General features: G+C 44.1%; 1 protein-coding gene across 2 annotated transcripts in view; it reads left to right on the top strand.

The window, feature by feature from the left end:
• Positions 1–5,733: 5,733 nt before the first annotated feature.
• The window catches only part of kcnn1a (potassium intermediate/small conductance calcium-activated channel, subfamily N, member 1a), a 75,988-nt gene continuing 63,267 nt past the window's right edge, over positions 5,734–18,454 (top strand). The window contains exon 1 of one of the 2 annotated variants that reach the window (XM_049599020.1): positions 5,734–7,246. In XM_049599020.1, the coding sequence (XP_049454977.1) occupies positions 5,978–7,246 (1,269 nt within the window). In that variant the 5' untranslated portion in view covers positions 5,734–5,977. Of the gene's footprint in view, positions 7,247–12,706; positions 13,120–18,454 lie in introns of those variants that run through there. The other variant, XM_049599021.1, reaches the window with a different exon arrangement.

Raw genomic sequence — 18,454 nt, 5'->3', positions numbered from 1 at the left:
ACAAAACCCACAGTCCTCATTGTACTCCACAGACAAAAACATACAGTAACTAATCATAAACATTCACTCATTTCTGGAGCCTATCCCAGCTGACATTGGGCAAGAGGCAGGCGACACCCTGGACAGGTCACCCGACTATTGCAGGGACAGACAACCATTCACACTCACATTCACACCTACAGACAATTTAGACTCACCAATTAACCTGCATGTCTTTGGACTGTGGGAGGAAGCTGGAGTACCTGGAGAGAACCCATGCTGACACAGGGAGAACATGCAGACTCCACACAGAAGGGCTCCCCCACCCCCGGGGTTCGAACCCCCCACCTTTGGTACAAACTGGGAAACCTTATTCTGCAGAGTAGGACTAATGTAACTGAAAGCAACTGCACCTTACCTGGATTTTATTCTAGGTGCAGTTACAAAATGGTTTCAGGTTTTTTAACCTTTTTTAACCTCTAACACAAGCGAATGTTAGAAGTTGCACGGTCCAAGCTTTACACTACGAAACAAACAGTGTTAGGGAGCTGTGACCAACATGTAATTAAACTACAAGGTTAACTGCATAGTGGTAGTACAGCTACATTCATATTTGCATAGTGATTCCAGTAGTGAAATCACTTTTTGTGTAGTTTACTACTGAAACAACAAACATTTTTTGCCATTAAAGTCAAGAAATAGGGCGGCACGGTGGTGTGGTGGTTAGCACTCTCGCCTCACAGCAAGAGGGTTGCCGGTTCGATCCCGGGCGTGGGAGCCCTTCTGTGTGGAGTTTGCATGTTCTCCCTGTGTCAGCGTGGGTTCTCTCCGGGCACTCCGGCTTCCTCCCACAGTCCAAAGACATGCAGATTGGGGACTAGGTTAATTGGTAACTCTAAATTGTCCGTAGGTGTGAATGTGAGCGTGAATGGTTGTCTGTCTCTATGTGTCAGCCCTGCGATAGTCTGGCGACCTGTCCAGGGTGTACCCTGCCTCTCGCCCGATGTCAGCTGGGATAGGCTCCAGCCCCCCCGCGACCCTCAAGAGGATGAAGCGGTTAGAAGATGAATGAATGAATGAAGTCAAGAAATACATTTTTCTTTTACCATTACGGGTGACACAGAGGTGTAGTGGTTGGCACTATCACTTCACAGCAAGATGGTTCCGGGCTCAAACCTGCCAGCTGGTTAGGCCCTCCTGTACGGAGTGTGCATGTTCTCCCCATGTCAGTGTGGGTTTTCTCCAGGCACTCCGGCTTCTTCCCACAGTCCAAAGACATCAATCAATTTTATTTATAAAGCCCAATATCACAAATCACAATTTGCCTCACAGGGCTTTACAGCATATGGCATCCCTCTGTCCTTAAGACCCTCACAGCAGATAAGGGAAAAACTCCCCCAAAAAAACCCTTTAATGGGGAAAAAACAGTAGAAACCTCAGGAAGAGCAACTGAGGAGGGATCCCTCTTCCAGGACGGACAGACATGCAATAGATGTCGTAAAGAACAGATCAGCATAATAAATTAACAGTAATCCGTATGACACAATGAGACAGAAAGAGAGAGAGACAGACAGACAGACAGACAGACAGAGAACAGTAGCTTACAACAACATTAATGAAAGTAATAATATTATAGTTAAAGTTCTGGCTACTGCGGTACAATATGTTGAAAGTATGTATTAATATCTGGCAGTATACATGTGTGACAATAATCATATGTGTATAATAACAGTAGAAGTATGACTAATGACTAATGATGGCAGCAGCAGCAGGAGGCATCTGGCAGGACCACGGCAGCAGCACAACCACGTACGTTACACTGTCCAGGCACCGCTGCGATATGAGTTAATCTGAGAGACAGTGGAGCACAAAGGAGAGAGAGAGAGAAAGAGAGAGAAAGAGACAAGGAAAGAAGGTGCCCAATGTATTATAGGGGGTCCTCTGGCAGACTAGGCCTAAGTCAGCCTAACTAGGGGCTGGTACAGGACAAGCCTGCGCCAGCCCTAACTATAAGCTTTATCAAAGAGGAAAGTCTTAAGTCTAGTCTTAAATGTGGAGACGGTGTCTGCCTCCCGGACCGTAACAGGAAGATGATTCCACAGGAGAGGAGGCTGATAACTGAAGGCTCTGGCTCCTGATCTACTTTTGGAGACTTTAGGGACCACGAGTAACCCTGTGTTCTCAGAGCGCAGTGTTCTGGTGGGATAATAAGGCACTATGAGCTCTCTAAGATATGACGGAGCTTGACCATTTAGAGCTTTATAAGTTAACAGTAGAATTTTAAATTCAGTTCTGGATTTTACAGGGAGCCAGTGCAGAGAAGCTAAAACAGGAGAAATATGATCTTGTTTCTTAGTTCCTGTTAGTACACGTGCTGCTGCATTCTGAATTAGCTGGAGAGTTTTTAAGGACTTACTAGAGCTACCTGATAATAGAGAGTTACAGTAATCCAGCCTTGAGGTAACAAAAGACAAAAGACATGCAGGTTAATCATTGACTCTAAATTATCCGTAGGTGTGAATGTGAGTGTGAATGGATGTCTGTCTCTATGTGTCAGCCCTGTGATAGTCTGGTGACCTGTCCAGGGTGTAGGATAAATGGTGACAGAAAATTAATAACTGAATGTTACCATCACTTCGCTTCTGTAATTGAATCCGCTTTGACTGCAAGCATTTGTTTATCACTGTTGTTTATTAACAGCTCAGCTTGGACAACTTTACTGGTCCCTAAAGGACAATTCATTTGCAGCTTTACCCGGTCCATATCATACACACAACATTCAAAACGCCAAAGACTCACAGGTGAGGCAGTTATATGTCCGAGACACAGGTCAACATAGGCTGTAGCAACACCAGGTAACACGCAGCAAATAAAATAAACTGTTAAATATATAATTGAGACAGGCAGAACATGGTCACATTGGCTGATGATTCTTTTTGTGTTTCTCCCAGAGGGAACACAAGTCTCTTTGCTGGGCTCCAGTTATCTTAAAGCAGTGGTTCCCTACTGGTTCAGCCACAGGGTCCAGATTTCTCCTTAGTGATTAGTCCGTGGTCCCGCAGTTTAATACATTCAGCGTCATACTTGTGTTTGGCCATGTCATCAAGCTAGTTTGCTGTCTCTGTCCAGCAGCTGTCTGTTAGTCACTCACTCCACAGCAGAAAACAGTGCTTCAAAATAAAAGCTCTGTGCTGGAAATTTACTGTACTCAAGAATAACGTGTATTTTTTTTACAAATGTATTTTTTTTTACAAACTTGTGGTTCATTCAGAATGAGCCTGCGACCCACCAGTTAGGAACCACTGTTGTAGAGCACACTTTCCCAATATCATGTAGGCTGTTCTCATCCTTCTCCGACAGCCCATTAAACCAGCAAATAAATGAGAATATTAAAAGACTTTTAATAACTGATTGATTAAAAAAATGACATAGAATAGTATCACAGACACAAATAGAGTTAAGTCTCTGCATCAAGAGAATTCTTTGTGGCTTGACAGGTGACTCCGTGTTGACATCAAACATGAGTAGAAAGGTGAACACAGTTTCATGGTACCTTTATGTGTCGACAATTTGAACATCTTCACCATATATAATTGGTGCTTTTGATTTGTCGCTGTTTGAAATCAGTTAACCCTATCAATTTAAATGTGTTAAGATCAGGGATGTAGTTACAGCATTTAACAAAGGCAGGTATAGAGCACAAATAAATGTTCAGAGAGGCTGTTGCAGGTATTTTAAACGTTACCTGGCTCACTGAGGAATCCTGTAATGCCCCAACACTGACTCTAGTTTCTGGACAGCAGGTGTCTGACTGATGGACACTGTGTACAAAACCAAAGCTGACATTTCTCCCACTTTCCCATAATTATTATTCTATTTTTTGTGTGGAACATGTTAAGAAGTAAGCACTTTTGTAGTACACAAATAAAAATACACAGTAACAATATATGGTCGTCTGGGACGGTTTCGGTATTTAAGTATCTTCAAGTTATGTATTTTTTTATTTGGTGTCACGTCCCTTATAAATGTTCCATTTTTCCCAGTTCTTTGTAAATGTATTGTCTCAAACTCTCAAAACGTATGTCAACTTTTCCATCACTCAGCCAGTGTTCCTGCTTTGGGGGGCTTTCTTTGAGCCAGTGCCTGGTATTAGCTGTCTTACTTGCAGCAATCAAGACTTTAGTCAAGTAAATATCTTTTCTCATCACAATACCTCACAAGGCAGGTATTTGGGATTTCATATCCCAAATCACTTTCAACAGCCACATTAATATTTTCCCTGTATGACCTGATCCTTGTACAGCCTCCAACAACTTTACTGTGTTCCCAGCTGCCTGCTTTTTATTTCAGGTGTTGTGAAAAAGAGGGTTAAATTCCTCCAGCAGACTTCCCTCCACACTACTGACTGTGGCTGTGCATTGTGTCTCACACATCTGACACCAGTCTTCCTCTCTTATTTAAACCTTTAACCCCACTTCTTCCCATTTTGTCTGGTTGTCTGTTATATTATGTTGTTTTCTGTCACGAGAAACAAGTGTCTTGGATGCAAGAAAATTTTCACAAGTGATTCTGACAAAGTATTCATTCATTCATACAGTGTTGTGCCCCCCCTGCTTTAACCAAGCTGGATCTCTCCCTGTAGTTGAACTTCTTCCAGTGTGAAGTAATTGGTAGCTTTCAAAGTAGCTCCCCCAACACTGGGAACAAACCTCCCCTCAGTTCATCAGCTGAGTCTGCAACTCTGGTTTTTAAGGGTGCTATAGACATAAAGTTCACTCACTTAGCAAACCACCACGTGATGACCTGAGAGGTCTGATTGAAAGTTCAGCTGAAGCGACAGAATTTGGGCACATTCAGCACTCTGTGTTTGCTAAATCAAGGAGGCATCTCAAGTTAGTGTTAGAGAGAGCAGCCACCAGTAACTTTTGGGCATTTTAGTGTTGTTTTATTGTGGTAAAACAACAAAGACTCTTGACAAAACTCAGGGTTTATCCCCTTAATTTAAGCTCTGTGTTGTCTAATTGCGAATCAGTACATATATGTGATGGTCAGTTGTCCATTTTCTGGCCACTTGACACCACGGACACAGTCTGTGTGCGTCCGGACTCTTCCTCCATCACCACGGACAGCTCAGTCTGCGCCCTGCCTCTCTCTGTCTCCATCCAGCCGGGCTGCTCTCCGCGGTGACAGTGAAGCCTTTACCATGTTACACTGAGAGCATGCAACAGCAGCTCGCTCTCTCACACACACCGCGCTGCAAGCCGACTGCAGGCTCTGCACGCAGCACCCATTCTTAATATTTCTGCCTGGTAATACAAAACCAGGCATATTCTGCTTAATAATTAAATACCAGACTGCACGGCTGAGGCTGTGTGGCATGAGGTAATCGCTCCCGCACTGTGTGTTTGATGCTTTTCCTGTGGGCCAACAAGTGGGAACGTGTTTCAGCAGATAGATATTCAGAGTGTGTTTATTGCTCCACTCATGATTTTTTAAATGCTGACACTTTATGGACATCAGGAGCGGAGGTAATCACTTAGAGCTGATCATAAACTACACTGAGTGGGGGGGAAGGATCATGTTTGACAGGCCTGTGGATCTGTTTGGGTGACGTAGCAGTAAAAGTGATTTCTTATTATGCAGGGTGGTTATGGCAACATTGACAAAGTCGATCCACGGGGTCCACAGTGGATTAAGGTGATCGACCATGTGAGCGGGATTTAAACACCTTTCTACATCTCAGTAATCCCATTCTTGCATTATCCTAACAGCCTTAAGGAGTGATCGATCCGCTGCAACCTGTGCGCATAGCAGGCAATGGACCGATATTCAGTCGAAGGCGGTGTTTTGGCTGTACGGTGACGTTTTAAGGCAGGTCTTGGTCAAACCTACCAATGATACAAGTCGGTTCTATTCTGCTGGGACTGATCGCAATGAACGGGTGTCGGAGCTCTGCACGGCAAAGGAGCAACCACAGCGAGACGAGGCGATCAAGGGGATGCGGCATCGGTACGCGGGAGCTGTCCATCAGCACCAAATCCCCGACGATAAGCAAGCAAGCAGCAAGCAGAGCCGAGACCCAGTCGCTCCTGTTTTCAGCCTGCCGCCCCCGCCCTCTTCTCACCACCGAGACCGCACTTCGACCACCGCCGCTCACCGCCAGAGCCTCCAGGAGCTCCCGTGTCTGAGCCAGCCCTCTCGGAGACCTGTTCACAGCGGCGACCCTCTACCTCTGGCGAGCTACGACACCGCCCAGCGACCTTCACACCGAGGCAGCGAACCCAGCACCGGGCAGCCGGCGCACCTGCAGCAGGATCCCTGGGCCCCGGCCGGCTCTCAGCAGCAGCAGCAGCAGCAGCCGCCGCCGCAGTCGGAGAAGCAGCCTGTTTTTCCGAGCTGCCACTGCAGTTTTTCCGAGCAGGAGGCGAGTCTTTCTCAAAACCATCACCATCCTGCCGATCCTTTCCCACCGCAGCCCTCCCCACCTTTTCCGCCGCCTATACCGCCGCCACCAACGTCGTCCTCCTCCTCTCTGCTGTTTTCCCGGGAATCTAAAAGAGGGGATCGTCTCCGAAGGAGTGCCAATAATTACCAACAGGCAAGCATCGTGGAACGCTGCAGGGGAGGAGGAGGAGCAGGAGGGCACCGAGACCACAGGCAGTTGTTGCAGCAACAGCAGCAGCAGCAGCAGCAGCACAGTCATTTAAGACTCCAACAGAGGGACCCCTCCCCTGAAGGAACCCGTGCAAACTCGCAGAAAGGGCGCTCTTTAAATGCATGTGAGTCAACCGAGGCTAACAGGAGAGCATTCGAGCCTCAGACTCAGGACCTGCAGCAGCAGCAACAGATCCCACAATTACGAGCGCAGCAACAGCTACTGGTGGGGAGCAGCTTGCCTATCAACTACTGCGCCAGCGGCTCAGGAGAGCTATGTAGGACTCACCAGGCTCCACTGCTGCAACAGCAAGAGCAGCAGCAGCAGCGGCAGCAGCAGCAAGGCGCACTGGGGCTCTGTCCCCAGCGTCCGCAGCACTGTGAACAAGACCGCAATAAGTCTGGGAGGATCACCGCGCAAGGCGATCAGGCGCAGCCACACAGCCGCGACTCCCGCGTAACCCCCCCGGTAACACAGCAGGCGTACGCGGGGAACTCGTCTGCGACTGGCAGCAACAGCAGCAAAGACAGCCCCAACTACGGCTCCAGCTATCACCTGTGGCCAGAGAGCCCGCATAAAGGAGAGGAGAGGATACGCATCGACCTCCATAAGGTAGATTTTTTTCCTCCAACATATTTCTCCTGCGATATCGGAGCTAATTATCCTCTCATGACAAAAACAAACTGGCCTTAACGTTTTCACTCAATGACCACGCCTGTCATATGATTTTGATAGAGCAGAATCGCATATGTGTACGGTGTGCACGCGCGTGGCATGTGTGTATGTATGTAAAGGTGGTGGTGATGGAGGAGGAGGAGGAGGAGGAGGGGGGGTTGAATCGCCATTCATGTCTTCGCCAGCTTTTCCAAAACGGACCGCTGTTAACTACCGCACATGTAACCCAGTGCGTGATGTGTGTCTTATCTAACCTGGTATTTGTTTCATTTGGTCACACAAGCGCGCGCCTGCACGCACAAAAAAAAAAAAAAAAAAAAAAAAAAACGCGCTCGCGCACACACACCTGTTCCATGTTGCGGTGTTGTTTTGGGTAGCCTAGTGAAAATATTCAAATGACGCTCCCGGCTGCTGAATTAGAGACAAAGCGCGTGTTGTCTCACAGAGCAGAGGGGTGTCTGTTCAGATGTTGGCTCCCAGACACAACGCTTAGCTTTCTATCATCTAGGCCTGTACCTGTCAGTGTGAGCAGCTGCTGGCACGGTGCTCGACATACTTCCAAAGTCACTTTATATGGCAGTATGTGCTCTGTGTTCCTGCCTGGAGAGCTGTCTTACACTCATATGTGCAGTATATGTATAGTAGAATAAAAGTAAAGATGTATTTCATGTGGGCAAACAGGTGACAGCAGGGAAATGAAGAGGACGAGCATGTTAGATAATGTGTGACAACATGATTAAAACATATTAGGGAGATTAAATCAGGTAAAATAAGTTCAAGTGTTCCTGCAGAATATGAAATCATAGGTGAAGTGAAAGTGTGTCAGCATGCATGTGTCAAAAAGAGAAAGTTTAAAGCAGTTCGACTCAAATCTGCTTCTAATTATCAGCAGATGTAGATTAACTGACAGTATAAACTACTGTAGCTCACGGTAAACTCACAGCAAGCATGAAAAATCATCCTCACGTACGTCTGCTCAATATTGTTTGACAAATGAGTGAGCCGAGGCTGCTCGGAGTTGAAGAACAAATTGTTTCGGGTGTTGCAGAGAGACCAGAAGAAGCTAAATCAAACTGCAAGATGTTAAAGCACACTGTTGTTGATTCTGGCTGCTCACGCCTCACAAGAGGAAATTAACTACTTTTTTTCAAAGTGCCACCAGTCATCTCGTCTCCCCTGCGAAGTCTGCTCGACACAAACATGGCCACTTCTCCCTCATACACAGTGGACACGTGAACAGATGTTCATTTCGGTTGTGGAAGTTATTATCCTTAGTTTAGTCCCCGTGCACTGTTGTTTTCGTTCCTCCTCCCCTGAGCATTTCCTCCTTCGGTGCGGTCGATGTGAAGTTCTCATATCGCAGGATAGGAAATAACAGGAGGCGCTGATGAGGGTGCAGCATCTAAATAAGAGCGCCGGACTCCTCTTTAAAATGCTGCAGCTGTTTGCACGAAGCCGGGCTGGCACCACTAAAAGGTGCTACATCGAACCACCTTGACATGACTGTTCTGAACTTGGCTCAATTTCGGAGCATCAGCAAAACGCCGAAATGACCAAGGGGAAGTAAACTTTCTTTTCTTGAAGTTTCCAGCGTGCTGTTTTCAAGTTTAAATCACGGGGTGTTTTGTTGAGAGGAGAAGCTAAACCTGAGGCATGAGCTGAATTAAGAGCAGGGGAACTTGTTCCTCTAGTTGCATAATATTGGTCAGGGTCCAGTATATAAAGTGCCAGCACATGCCAGTGCTTGGTTTCTTTCTAAACTGCTGCGTGCACTGCATCTTAGAGGCATCAGGTTAATGGTGTCGGATACTGTGCACCAGTTATCACCTTAAATTCGCTTGGATCTCAATGTGAATCACCAGTAATGTATAAAAATACATGATATCCATCCATTTACCACGATTACATGTTATCTGTTAATATAATAAGGATGCTGTGACACCATTATCACAGTATACTGGGGGATAAAAGCCCATATTGTGCTAATTATAGTGTAAAATGTCAGTGTAAAGTCTTTTTTTAGTCGTAAAATACTCCCAGTGAATTCTTATTACTGTTTAAAACAGCTGGTATTTTAACAAGCTGTAGGGCCGTAATGTCTTTTAAATCCATTCTGATTATGGTACTGGCAGATTTTTTTTTTGTCTCTGATGGCTACAGCCAAAAGAAAAAGCTGGAAAATGGTCGTTATGCAGCAGGACACCAGTCATGACCGCAATATCACGTAGCAGGCAGCAATTTGAAGAAATCATTGATAATAGAGATGTCAGAAAAGTTTTCTCATTCTTAAAAATCTTCAAAATGGCGATATAACTTTAGCATCATAACTCACTTTGCTGTGCAGCTTTCCAGCTTGTGGTTTCCACTGAAAACAAGACGTTTATTCATCACACAACGGTTACATAATCCGGTTTCAATCATGAAACTGGAAATCTGAAGGAAAAACAAATCTTAGAAGTGCTCCCCGGACAGACTCTAAGTATCAAACCTTTTCCACTCGCTCAGATCCGAACGTGCCAAGTATTTTGATACGGCCAGACATGCTTATCTATTCACGGATATTCGCGGGATCGTGGTTACATCTTATTGACTCGCCCTCAACGAGGAGACAGCCCCCTACCCCTGCTCCCATTTGAAATCCCTTAAACAAAACACTTGTGACAGAACAAGCCCGATAAAGTGTATACGATTACAGTATCCCGCAGCACACCCTGAAACCCAATACCCAGCCTGCTGAACTGGTGGCAGGTAGTACGATATTGTGTCCTGCCTCAATAACATTGTGCTTTGAAAGGTGCATTGCTGCTTCTATTGTGATGGGCTATGTAAGTACTCTAATGCCTGCCACTTACTGCTATGGTGATATCTCCTGCAGGGACACGGCGGTACACAAACACCGGTGGATTTGCTCTCGTCGAACAAGGCTGATTTTTCAGGATACGTCTCGTTTAGCAGAAACCTGTGATTCGTCACGTTACAGTTGGTCAGATTTGGTGCCATCCAGGGCCAGTAGATAGAATGAAGGTGCACTTTCACTTGTTGACTGTCCATGTTTTTTATTATAATCACAAGTGCAGATTTCAGGGGGGGGCGCTGTAGACACGTCTCTCTTGATATTTAAAAACAAAAAGGTAGTAGATGACTTTTATTTTGACAGAATTAAACACATTTGCACCATAAATTGATGCAGAGAAGTGCATAAAAATTCACCAGAATGCAGGAAATTAAGTGTTTGATGCTCTAAATTTTCGTTCAGATGACCTCAAACCCTCCGTTTTGTATGTTGCCCCCAGTGTTGACACAAAACCTGCGTCTGATGATATTTATGTGCCGCCAATCCCCCTGCAGGGACAATATGGGTGACCCATGGGAGCTGTAGCTCAGAGAATCCGTCTTGGTGTGTCTTTTGTGACAAAGAGGCCAATATTTTTTAACTCTTCAAATTGTCAATTAATATATTGATCATTTGTAGAAATGAAGGGATGGTTTACTTTCATTTGCTTGCTCGCTGAGAGTTAGATGAGAAGATTACATGTCAAATTGTTCCATTAAGGAATAAGTTTGACCATTTTATTGATTGTTAGATAAATAGAAAATAGTGTAAAATCTTCATAACCATTTCCCAGAGTCCGGGGTGACATCTTCAGATTGTTTACGCTGTAAAACCAATTTTAGTCGCAAAGAAAGAAGCAAATACTCATATTTGAGAGTGGAAACACAGGATTGTACGAGAAGTTAACATAAATTTTGTCAGTCAACTATTTGATTTTATCGACTAATTGCTCCAGCACCACAAATATGTTCAGAAAACATTTTAGCAGACAAGGAGAGATAAAAAGTATTTTTATTATTTGCCTTCAGGCTGGCACAATATCAGATTTTCACAATGCAATTATCAGGGCTTAAAGAGTTTGCAATAACGATATTATCACGATATCTGTAAAAATTCTAAAAAAAATAATGCTGTTAGTCAAAATCGTCTTCAACTTTTCTTATTGTTTCATTTCTCTCACTTGTTTTTGGCAAATCAATTACGCTCAAAATACTCAAAAGTCCAGGAGGTGGAGAGAGTGTGTAACTGTAACTGTACAAAATTTTCAAAAAGAACAATTACACTTAATAGATGATGAGGAGGCGACCAAATGACTTTGGGGGAGGGAGACAAAGCGAGAACGGAGAGAAACGGAAATGATTATTTACATGATATGTGTATTTATTAGCATCATATCCATGTTTCATTGTCAGACATCACGGTTATCATCAATACCGGTATATTGTGACACCCATTATGCCCACTAGTTTCACTATTAATGGATTAATTGTTTGTTTCTAAACAAATAGTGAATATTATCTGTTGCAATTTCTGTAAGCTGAAATTATGTTTTCAGATATCTTGTTTTGTCTGACTAACGGTCCAAAACCCCCAAATAATTGATTTACTCTCACATAAGATAAGAAAAGAACACAAATTGTCACAATTGTGAGGCTGTAACTGAAGACTGTTTATATTTCTGCTTTGAAAATGACTTCATGGATTCTCAGAATAGTTGATAATTGATTTATTGACAGATTGTTTGAGCTTATCTGATGCTCGTGATTCAAAATATAACAAACCTTTGTGCTGCACGTTCACTATTAACTCGTCATTTCATAGTTTAGTAGAAAAAAGCAAATGTAGAAATCAGATTGTTCATAGCCAGCTGCCATCTTTCTCTTTCTCCCTCCTCCTGTCACATCACCCATGTTTGTTGGGTGCACTGGGCCTATAAGCCGCTCTGCTATGGCTGTGTGTATGTGTGTGTGTGTGTGTGTATATGTGTGTGTCAGGCGAGTGCCAGCCCACCTTTCTGGAGAACATAAGGTTGTATGTGTCATTGCAGAATGGATGGCTGGAAAAGAGGAGGAAAGCTATTACAGTAAAGCTTTTTGTGCGGATCCTGCCAAACGCTGGTCCAACACGCGTATAATCACCCTATATGATCTGGAAAAGGTCAACCCAGAATATATCAAAGTGGCACCTGCAACCAACTTAGTGTCTCTCTGACGCTGTCTGGAGGATTTAGTGTGTTTAGTGTTGCATGTGTGTGTGTGTGTGTGTGTGTATGTGTGTGTAGAGAGAACTTTGAAATGTGAATGATTTTGTTACCACAGAAACAGGGACAGCAAGTAAAGTAGTTTTGAATATTTCCACTGCATTTAAAGCCTCTTTTTTTCCACGTTTCAGTGTTGAATTTTTCCTATAACTAAGATTGTTTATTTCAACTTAATACCGGAGCACTTTTTTTCCCCCTCCTGTCTAAATTAAGGAAAATGCCAAAGTAATTTGGTTGCCAGCCCTCTTTAAAAAAGTAGTTTGTCATATCAGTTGTGTGTGTATGTGTGTGTTGGCTTTGCAGTATCGCTGAGGTAACGCTGAATGCTCAGGCCCTCGGAACAATTGATGTCGACAGATCTGCTTACAGCGTTATGATTTACAAGTGGGCTTATGCCAGGAGAAACATAATGTTGATTTAAACTTTCTCTATCGGTCATCTCTCCGCTGTTGTTACAGGTCCCGAGTTTGTTTTTCCCTCATTAGGCGTCCATGTTTCCACTGCCTTCTTAGTCTGAGAGGGCAGCCGACACCTTGAAAGTAAACACACCTCGCTGAACAATTAAATGTCAGACACGGGGCAGATCCTAGTTCACATCCTCTGTGTATGACGAAGTAGTGGCACTGCTGTAGATCCCTGATAACACTCACAATCGCACTGAGGAGAGGTGGCTGTGGGAGCCTCTTAGTTTCGGCTGCAGCTGGCAACACACAGGCAGTAAGTATGAACATGAAGCTCTTTAATAATTGATTGCTGTTTTCCCTATTTTTTTTTTTTTTTTTTGTCCGCTGTGTTTAAGTGCTGCGCTCCTGCTCTGAAATAGATTTGTGTTACCATGTGTGTTGCTATGGAGAGATCAGCCTGGTATTGTTGTAGCGGTCTCTCTCGGCGGTGTTGAGTTTGGTCAAGGAATCATGTGCGGAACAAGATTAATCTTTTTGATTTCACACACACATACAGTATGGGCTCGCATGTCCACGTCACACACACACACACACACACACACACACACACACACTGAACAAGCCCACATAAACACTGATATTACTGTAAGTGGTGTTCAAATAGTGCTCCACTTGATATAGTTCATTGGCTTTTGCGTTTCATTTGAGTGAGCCTGCACAAGGAGAGGTGTATTGAATTACTTGCAGTCCAGTTGAATACAAAGAGTGGAAAGAAAGCGTGTTGGGGGTTTCCTCAGCCGCCGTGAGCCTCGCTGCTTACTTGCTCCACGGGTAGAGTCACAGCATGGCAGATGTTTTCGCTCTGCCAGCAGTCAATGCAATTTGTAACCTGCCTGTTCGACCTCTCATGATGTTTCCCTTTTCTGATGTGTGTTGTAACTTACAATTCCCCCCCTCCCCGTTCCGTAGCATGCCAAGTCGCCACCACGGCTCTTTGCTTAATAAATGACCGCAGTTCATTTATATGGTAATTCCTGTGAGATGCTAGCCAAGGGATGCCAGGCATATAATGTATCACCGCAATGCATATGCTTTATGGCTAATTAGGTTATTGATCTGAGGCTGTTCCTGCGTTAGGGCATGATCACAACACAAAAGAGTATTAGAGTATGAGTAATGCAGCTGTAAGCAGATATTTGTCATTCATTACAATGCTGGTGAGACTCAACAGTACAGCGGCGGCTTCATGTGTGTGTGTGACGGCGCGGTCTTTCCACATATCTTATGATATTGTCGAGGCACGAGGCTCATTGAGTCATTTCAATATTGCCTGCTGGCTGTTTTCAAATGTTTGTTAAACACTGTGTTTGGTGGGAGTGCAGGGTGCAGTAACGAGATGTGAGAGATGTGTGATTTCATCATACTTTGCTCACACAATCGACTAACGCTTCGCTTGCAGCCTGCCCTTGGAAGTGCAAGTTTGAAAAGCTTCTCCTGCCATTGTGAAACTCCATACAGAGAGTGTTTGGCTCGCATGTGCGCCAGTCGTGCATATGAATACATGCGTGTATATTCATGGTGCTCTGCCTGTGCGCTCTCATTGGATACTCTTCTCCTCCTCCTGCTCATCAGGTCTTTATGCCCTCAGGTCAGAGTTTGACTGTGGATCCCCTGAGCTGCCGCACTACTTCATTTACAGCACATGATACACAACCATTCCCCTGTAAAACTCAATCACAGCCTCCTCTGGCCACTGATAAATATTCAGTGAGGAACAAAAAGCCTCAGCTGATCCGCATCTACTCAAACCTACTCTGCCTTCAGCTGTTTATAAGAAATGTGAGCACAATTTGTTACCTTTAAACAAACAAAACACATCGCTATGGGAATTCAAATGTAACCCACCCTCTAATCAGGAGGCTTCTGTGTGTACGTGTGTGTGTACTTTAAGTGTGTTATGTACAAATTACTGTGTGCATATGTGCGTGCTTTGCTGTCGCCAGTCGTAGTGGCTCTTCTCCAACACACAAGCTTTACAAATAGAAACAGGAGACGAGTTGAATGAAGCTGCTTTTCCTTCAGCTTTGTCAGCCCCCCCCGCCCTTCACACACACACACACACACACACACACACACACCCTCCTCCATCGTTACCTCAAATCACCTAGCTGCTGAATATGAAACAGCCATCACGGATGTACAGCAACAGTGTGATCTGTTGAGGGGCTCCTGAGGTTGACTGCACGTGATGAAAGCTGCAGTAAAACATCTGTTCCATGGAGCATAGTTAAGGTATTGATGTGCGTATGTTCTGCTGCATGTGTGTTGTGCACATTTACATGTTAGTTTGCACCACAGATGGTATGAAAATAATGGACGTAGTCACCGTCACCCATTGGTTTGTGGACTCCTGTTTTGAAGCCTTAAGTTTGGCATCATGGCCATCGCCATCTTGTATTTTTGGAGCCAGATGTGACCATATTTTGACGAGTGTATAGCTCAACTCCTCTACTCTGTGAATCTGGGGTTACGCTACCTAACCAAAGTTGTCACCATGGTAGCAACTTGTCAACTGATAACAGACACCTGTCACTCAAAGCAGCCACGCCCTTAATTAACTTTAAGCCCTAATAGATTGCCCCAGGGATGACCTTTTGCTGTAGGCTGACTCTGAAATTTTTATCGCACTGGTTCCCTTGTCAAAAATCCAATGGGATTTTTCAATTGAATTGTGGATAATTGCTGAAAATAAGCTCCATGGCAAACAATCGTTTATGAAACTTGCACGTTGTAATAATGATTTCAAGATAATCTTCACAAATGAACATCACTTAATGATTATTGAAGCCTAAATGTAATCGACAGAAGTAAAAAGCTAACGTTAGGCTATAAACAAACTATGCTGCAGTCGCATGACATAACAAGACTGTAAAACTGTGTTCGGCACAACTCAGCGTGATGACGTTCTATAGTCTCGTTTAGTCACTTGTTAGCAACCACTTTTTTAAGACACATAAATGGACCTGCACTTGTATAGCGCCTTTCTAGTCATCCAACCTACGAGTCACATTCACCCATTCACACACACATTTATACACTGGTGGCCGAGGCTACCATCTTGCTCAGCATCTTGCTCTAGGATGCTTCGACATGTAGGCTGGCGGATCCTGGAATTTAACCACTGATCTTCGATTGGTAGATGACCAGCTCTTCCTCTGAGCCACAACTGCCCCACAACATAAAAGCTTCATAATTCACAGGTGAGGTATTTTATGTTGTAGAATAAAACATGAAAGTCTCTTCAGCTTGCGTTAACCACAAATCTTAATTCAGGCATCAAAAACCACTGACGCTGAGACGAGGAACCATGAGTGGGCACGTCAATAAATGTAAAAGGGTGATTTATATAAAAATTCACACCCGTACAGTCATAAATTAGGAAATTAGCTATAGAGACCAGGGGACTCATTTATAAACATTGCACATGCACAAAACGAGGCCTGAAAGAAGCATACACCACTTCCCACGCAAAGGTTATGATGTATAAAAACAGACATGATGGGAGAAACTTTGACCCATGCTTACGAACATTTTGGAGACGGGAAATTGGCGACGCAGATGGTGAAGAGGAAGCCTGATTGTAGAAATATTATATTTTTGGCTTTTGTTCATATGTACATTTTTAGTATGGATCCTATGCGCTTTTTTTTTTTTTTTATAAATGAGACCCCAGAACTGTTTTTGTAGCAGGCCTTAAACATTAGAGATGTTAATGTACCAATATTTTTCTTCCCAATTTCAATTCTGATACCTGAATTTGCGTATCAGCTGATAGCGAGTATCAGTCTGCTGAGTACGTTTGCAGTAAAAAAAAAAAAAATCAGCGGTAAGACCACTAATCCTGTATGATTGCGTAATGATTGCTATCGTTGTTATATGGTATAGTTCAGCTTAAACTAAATATGAACAAGTACATAAAAAGAATGAATGCCATCGTTAATAACAGATTGCTGGCATTGTGCTAACGTTACACTGTTTAAAGGAAATTGATATTTCGTCCCTGGCCTGAAGCAGTAGATGCCAGTGGCAGCACACTGCAACTTGCTGTATGGGCTACTGTTTTGGAGCAGCGCAGAAGAACTGATCTACGGGAAAAGTGCTGTTTTATCTGGGTATGAATCTACTTTAAAGTTTATTAATAAATCATGGTATCAGAATAGAGCATAGTCTTTTTCTGCTGTGAAGTTGGGCATGTTAGCATAGGGGTCTATGGCGGCGGTTTCCAACTGGTGGGTCGCGGGTCCACTCTGAATGGACTGCAAGTGACTCGAGAATGTGTCAAGTTTGTGAAAACCACACTTTTTTTTTTGAAGTGCAGTGAATTTCAGGCGCAGAGCTTTTATTTTGAAGTGCCGTTTCCTGCTGTAGAATGAGTGAATAACGGACAGCGACTTGACAGAGGCCGCAAACTAGCTCGACGACATGGCCAAACCCAAGTATGACGCTGAATGTGTTAAACTGTGTGGACCTTGGACGAATGACTAAGGTGAAATCGGGACCCTGTAGCTGGACCAGTTGGGAACCACTAGTCAGTGGGGATTTAATCTGTTTTGGAACCAGCCTCAAGTGGCTGTTCGAGGGATTGCAGTTTTTGGCTCCTCTGCATTGGCTTCATTTTTCAGTCCCAGAGGTTGCCGATGGTTTGCACCTGTGTTTGTGTGCAAAGAAAAGCCAGAGAGTGAATGAGTGGGAGGATATGGCTTTAGTATATCATTATCATGTGGATGCCACAGTCTTGTCTTCAGGTGCTAAAGGTCACATTAACTCTGCTGCAGCTTCCAGTCATGTGGACGAGCCTTGTCTTCAGGAATCCTCGCTGCGCTGTAGTCTTCCTCCTGTGTGAATCACAGCATTGGGGCTCCGTGCCTAATTATGCATCTGCAGTGGTGTTTACAAAGAGGGCGGACGCACCATACTGTATGCGTTAATGGGTGTGAACATGTGTTTGCGGTCCATAAAAAAGGCGTATAACAATCTATGAATGCTATTTTTATTTATCTTGGTTTATGAGTCTTCACACAATGCTGACATGAGAGAAATGTAGCACCTCGCTTCCTCCCTCACTCTCCCTCCCTCCCTCTGTTTATCTCTGGTTTATGTTAGCGGTTTCTATGGTGTTCGGCTCCGTGCCGCGCTGTAGTTCCTATACAGCTGCTCCAGCCTCCATTATCGGCCTCTCTGTGACTGTTAACCCCTTAATAGGTCAGTGGTCTGCGTACTTCCCCTTTTGTCACTGCCATTTTCTCTTTAACCCTTTCTCAAACAAAGCTGCCTTTCTCTCTCTTCGCGTCTCTTTTTCTTTGAGAGTCCATTTTCGTTTCCGCTCCCCAGCCATCTCTTCTTCTCTGTCAGACTGGGGGAAAAAAGGCTTTTTAAAATAGAATCAATTTACACTAAAGGGCCCAGGGGGCATTAGAAAACTGCTGCACTTAATTTCATAACCAAAAAAAAATAATTCACAGCTAGAGGCTGTTAGCACATTTCCCAGAACTTTTATCATGTGAGACATAACAGAGAAGCATGAAAGACAGCTACTCTTGACTGTAGTAAAGTGCGATGCAGGGTCAGGTTATGGTTCATGGTTGGTG

This window comes from Epinephelus fuscoguttatus, linkage group LG15 (assembly GCF_011397635.1).
Source record: "Epinephelus fuscoguttatus linkage group LG15, E.fuscoguttatus.final_Chr_v1".
Classification (NCBI taxonomy): Eukaryota; Metazoa; Chordata; class Actinopteri; order Perciformes; family Serranidae; genus Epinephelus; species Epinephelus fuscoguttatus.
The sequence above is the reverse complement of the archived record's forward strand: the minus strand, read 5'-3'. Positions and strand labels throughout refer to the sequence as shown.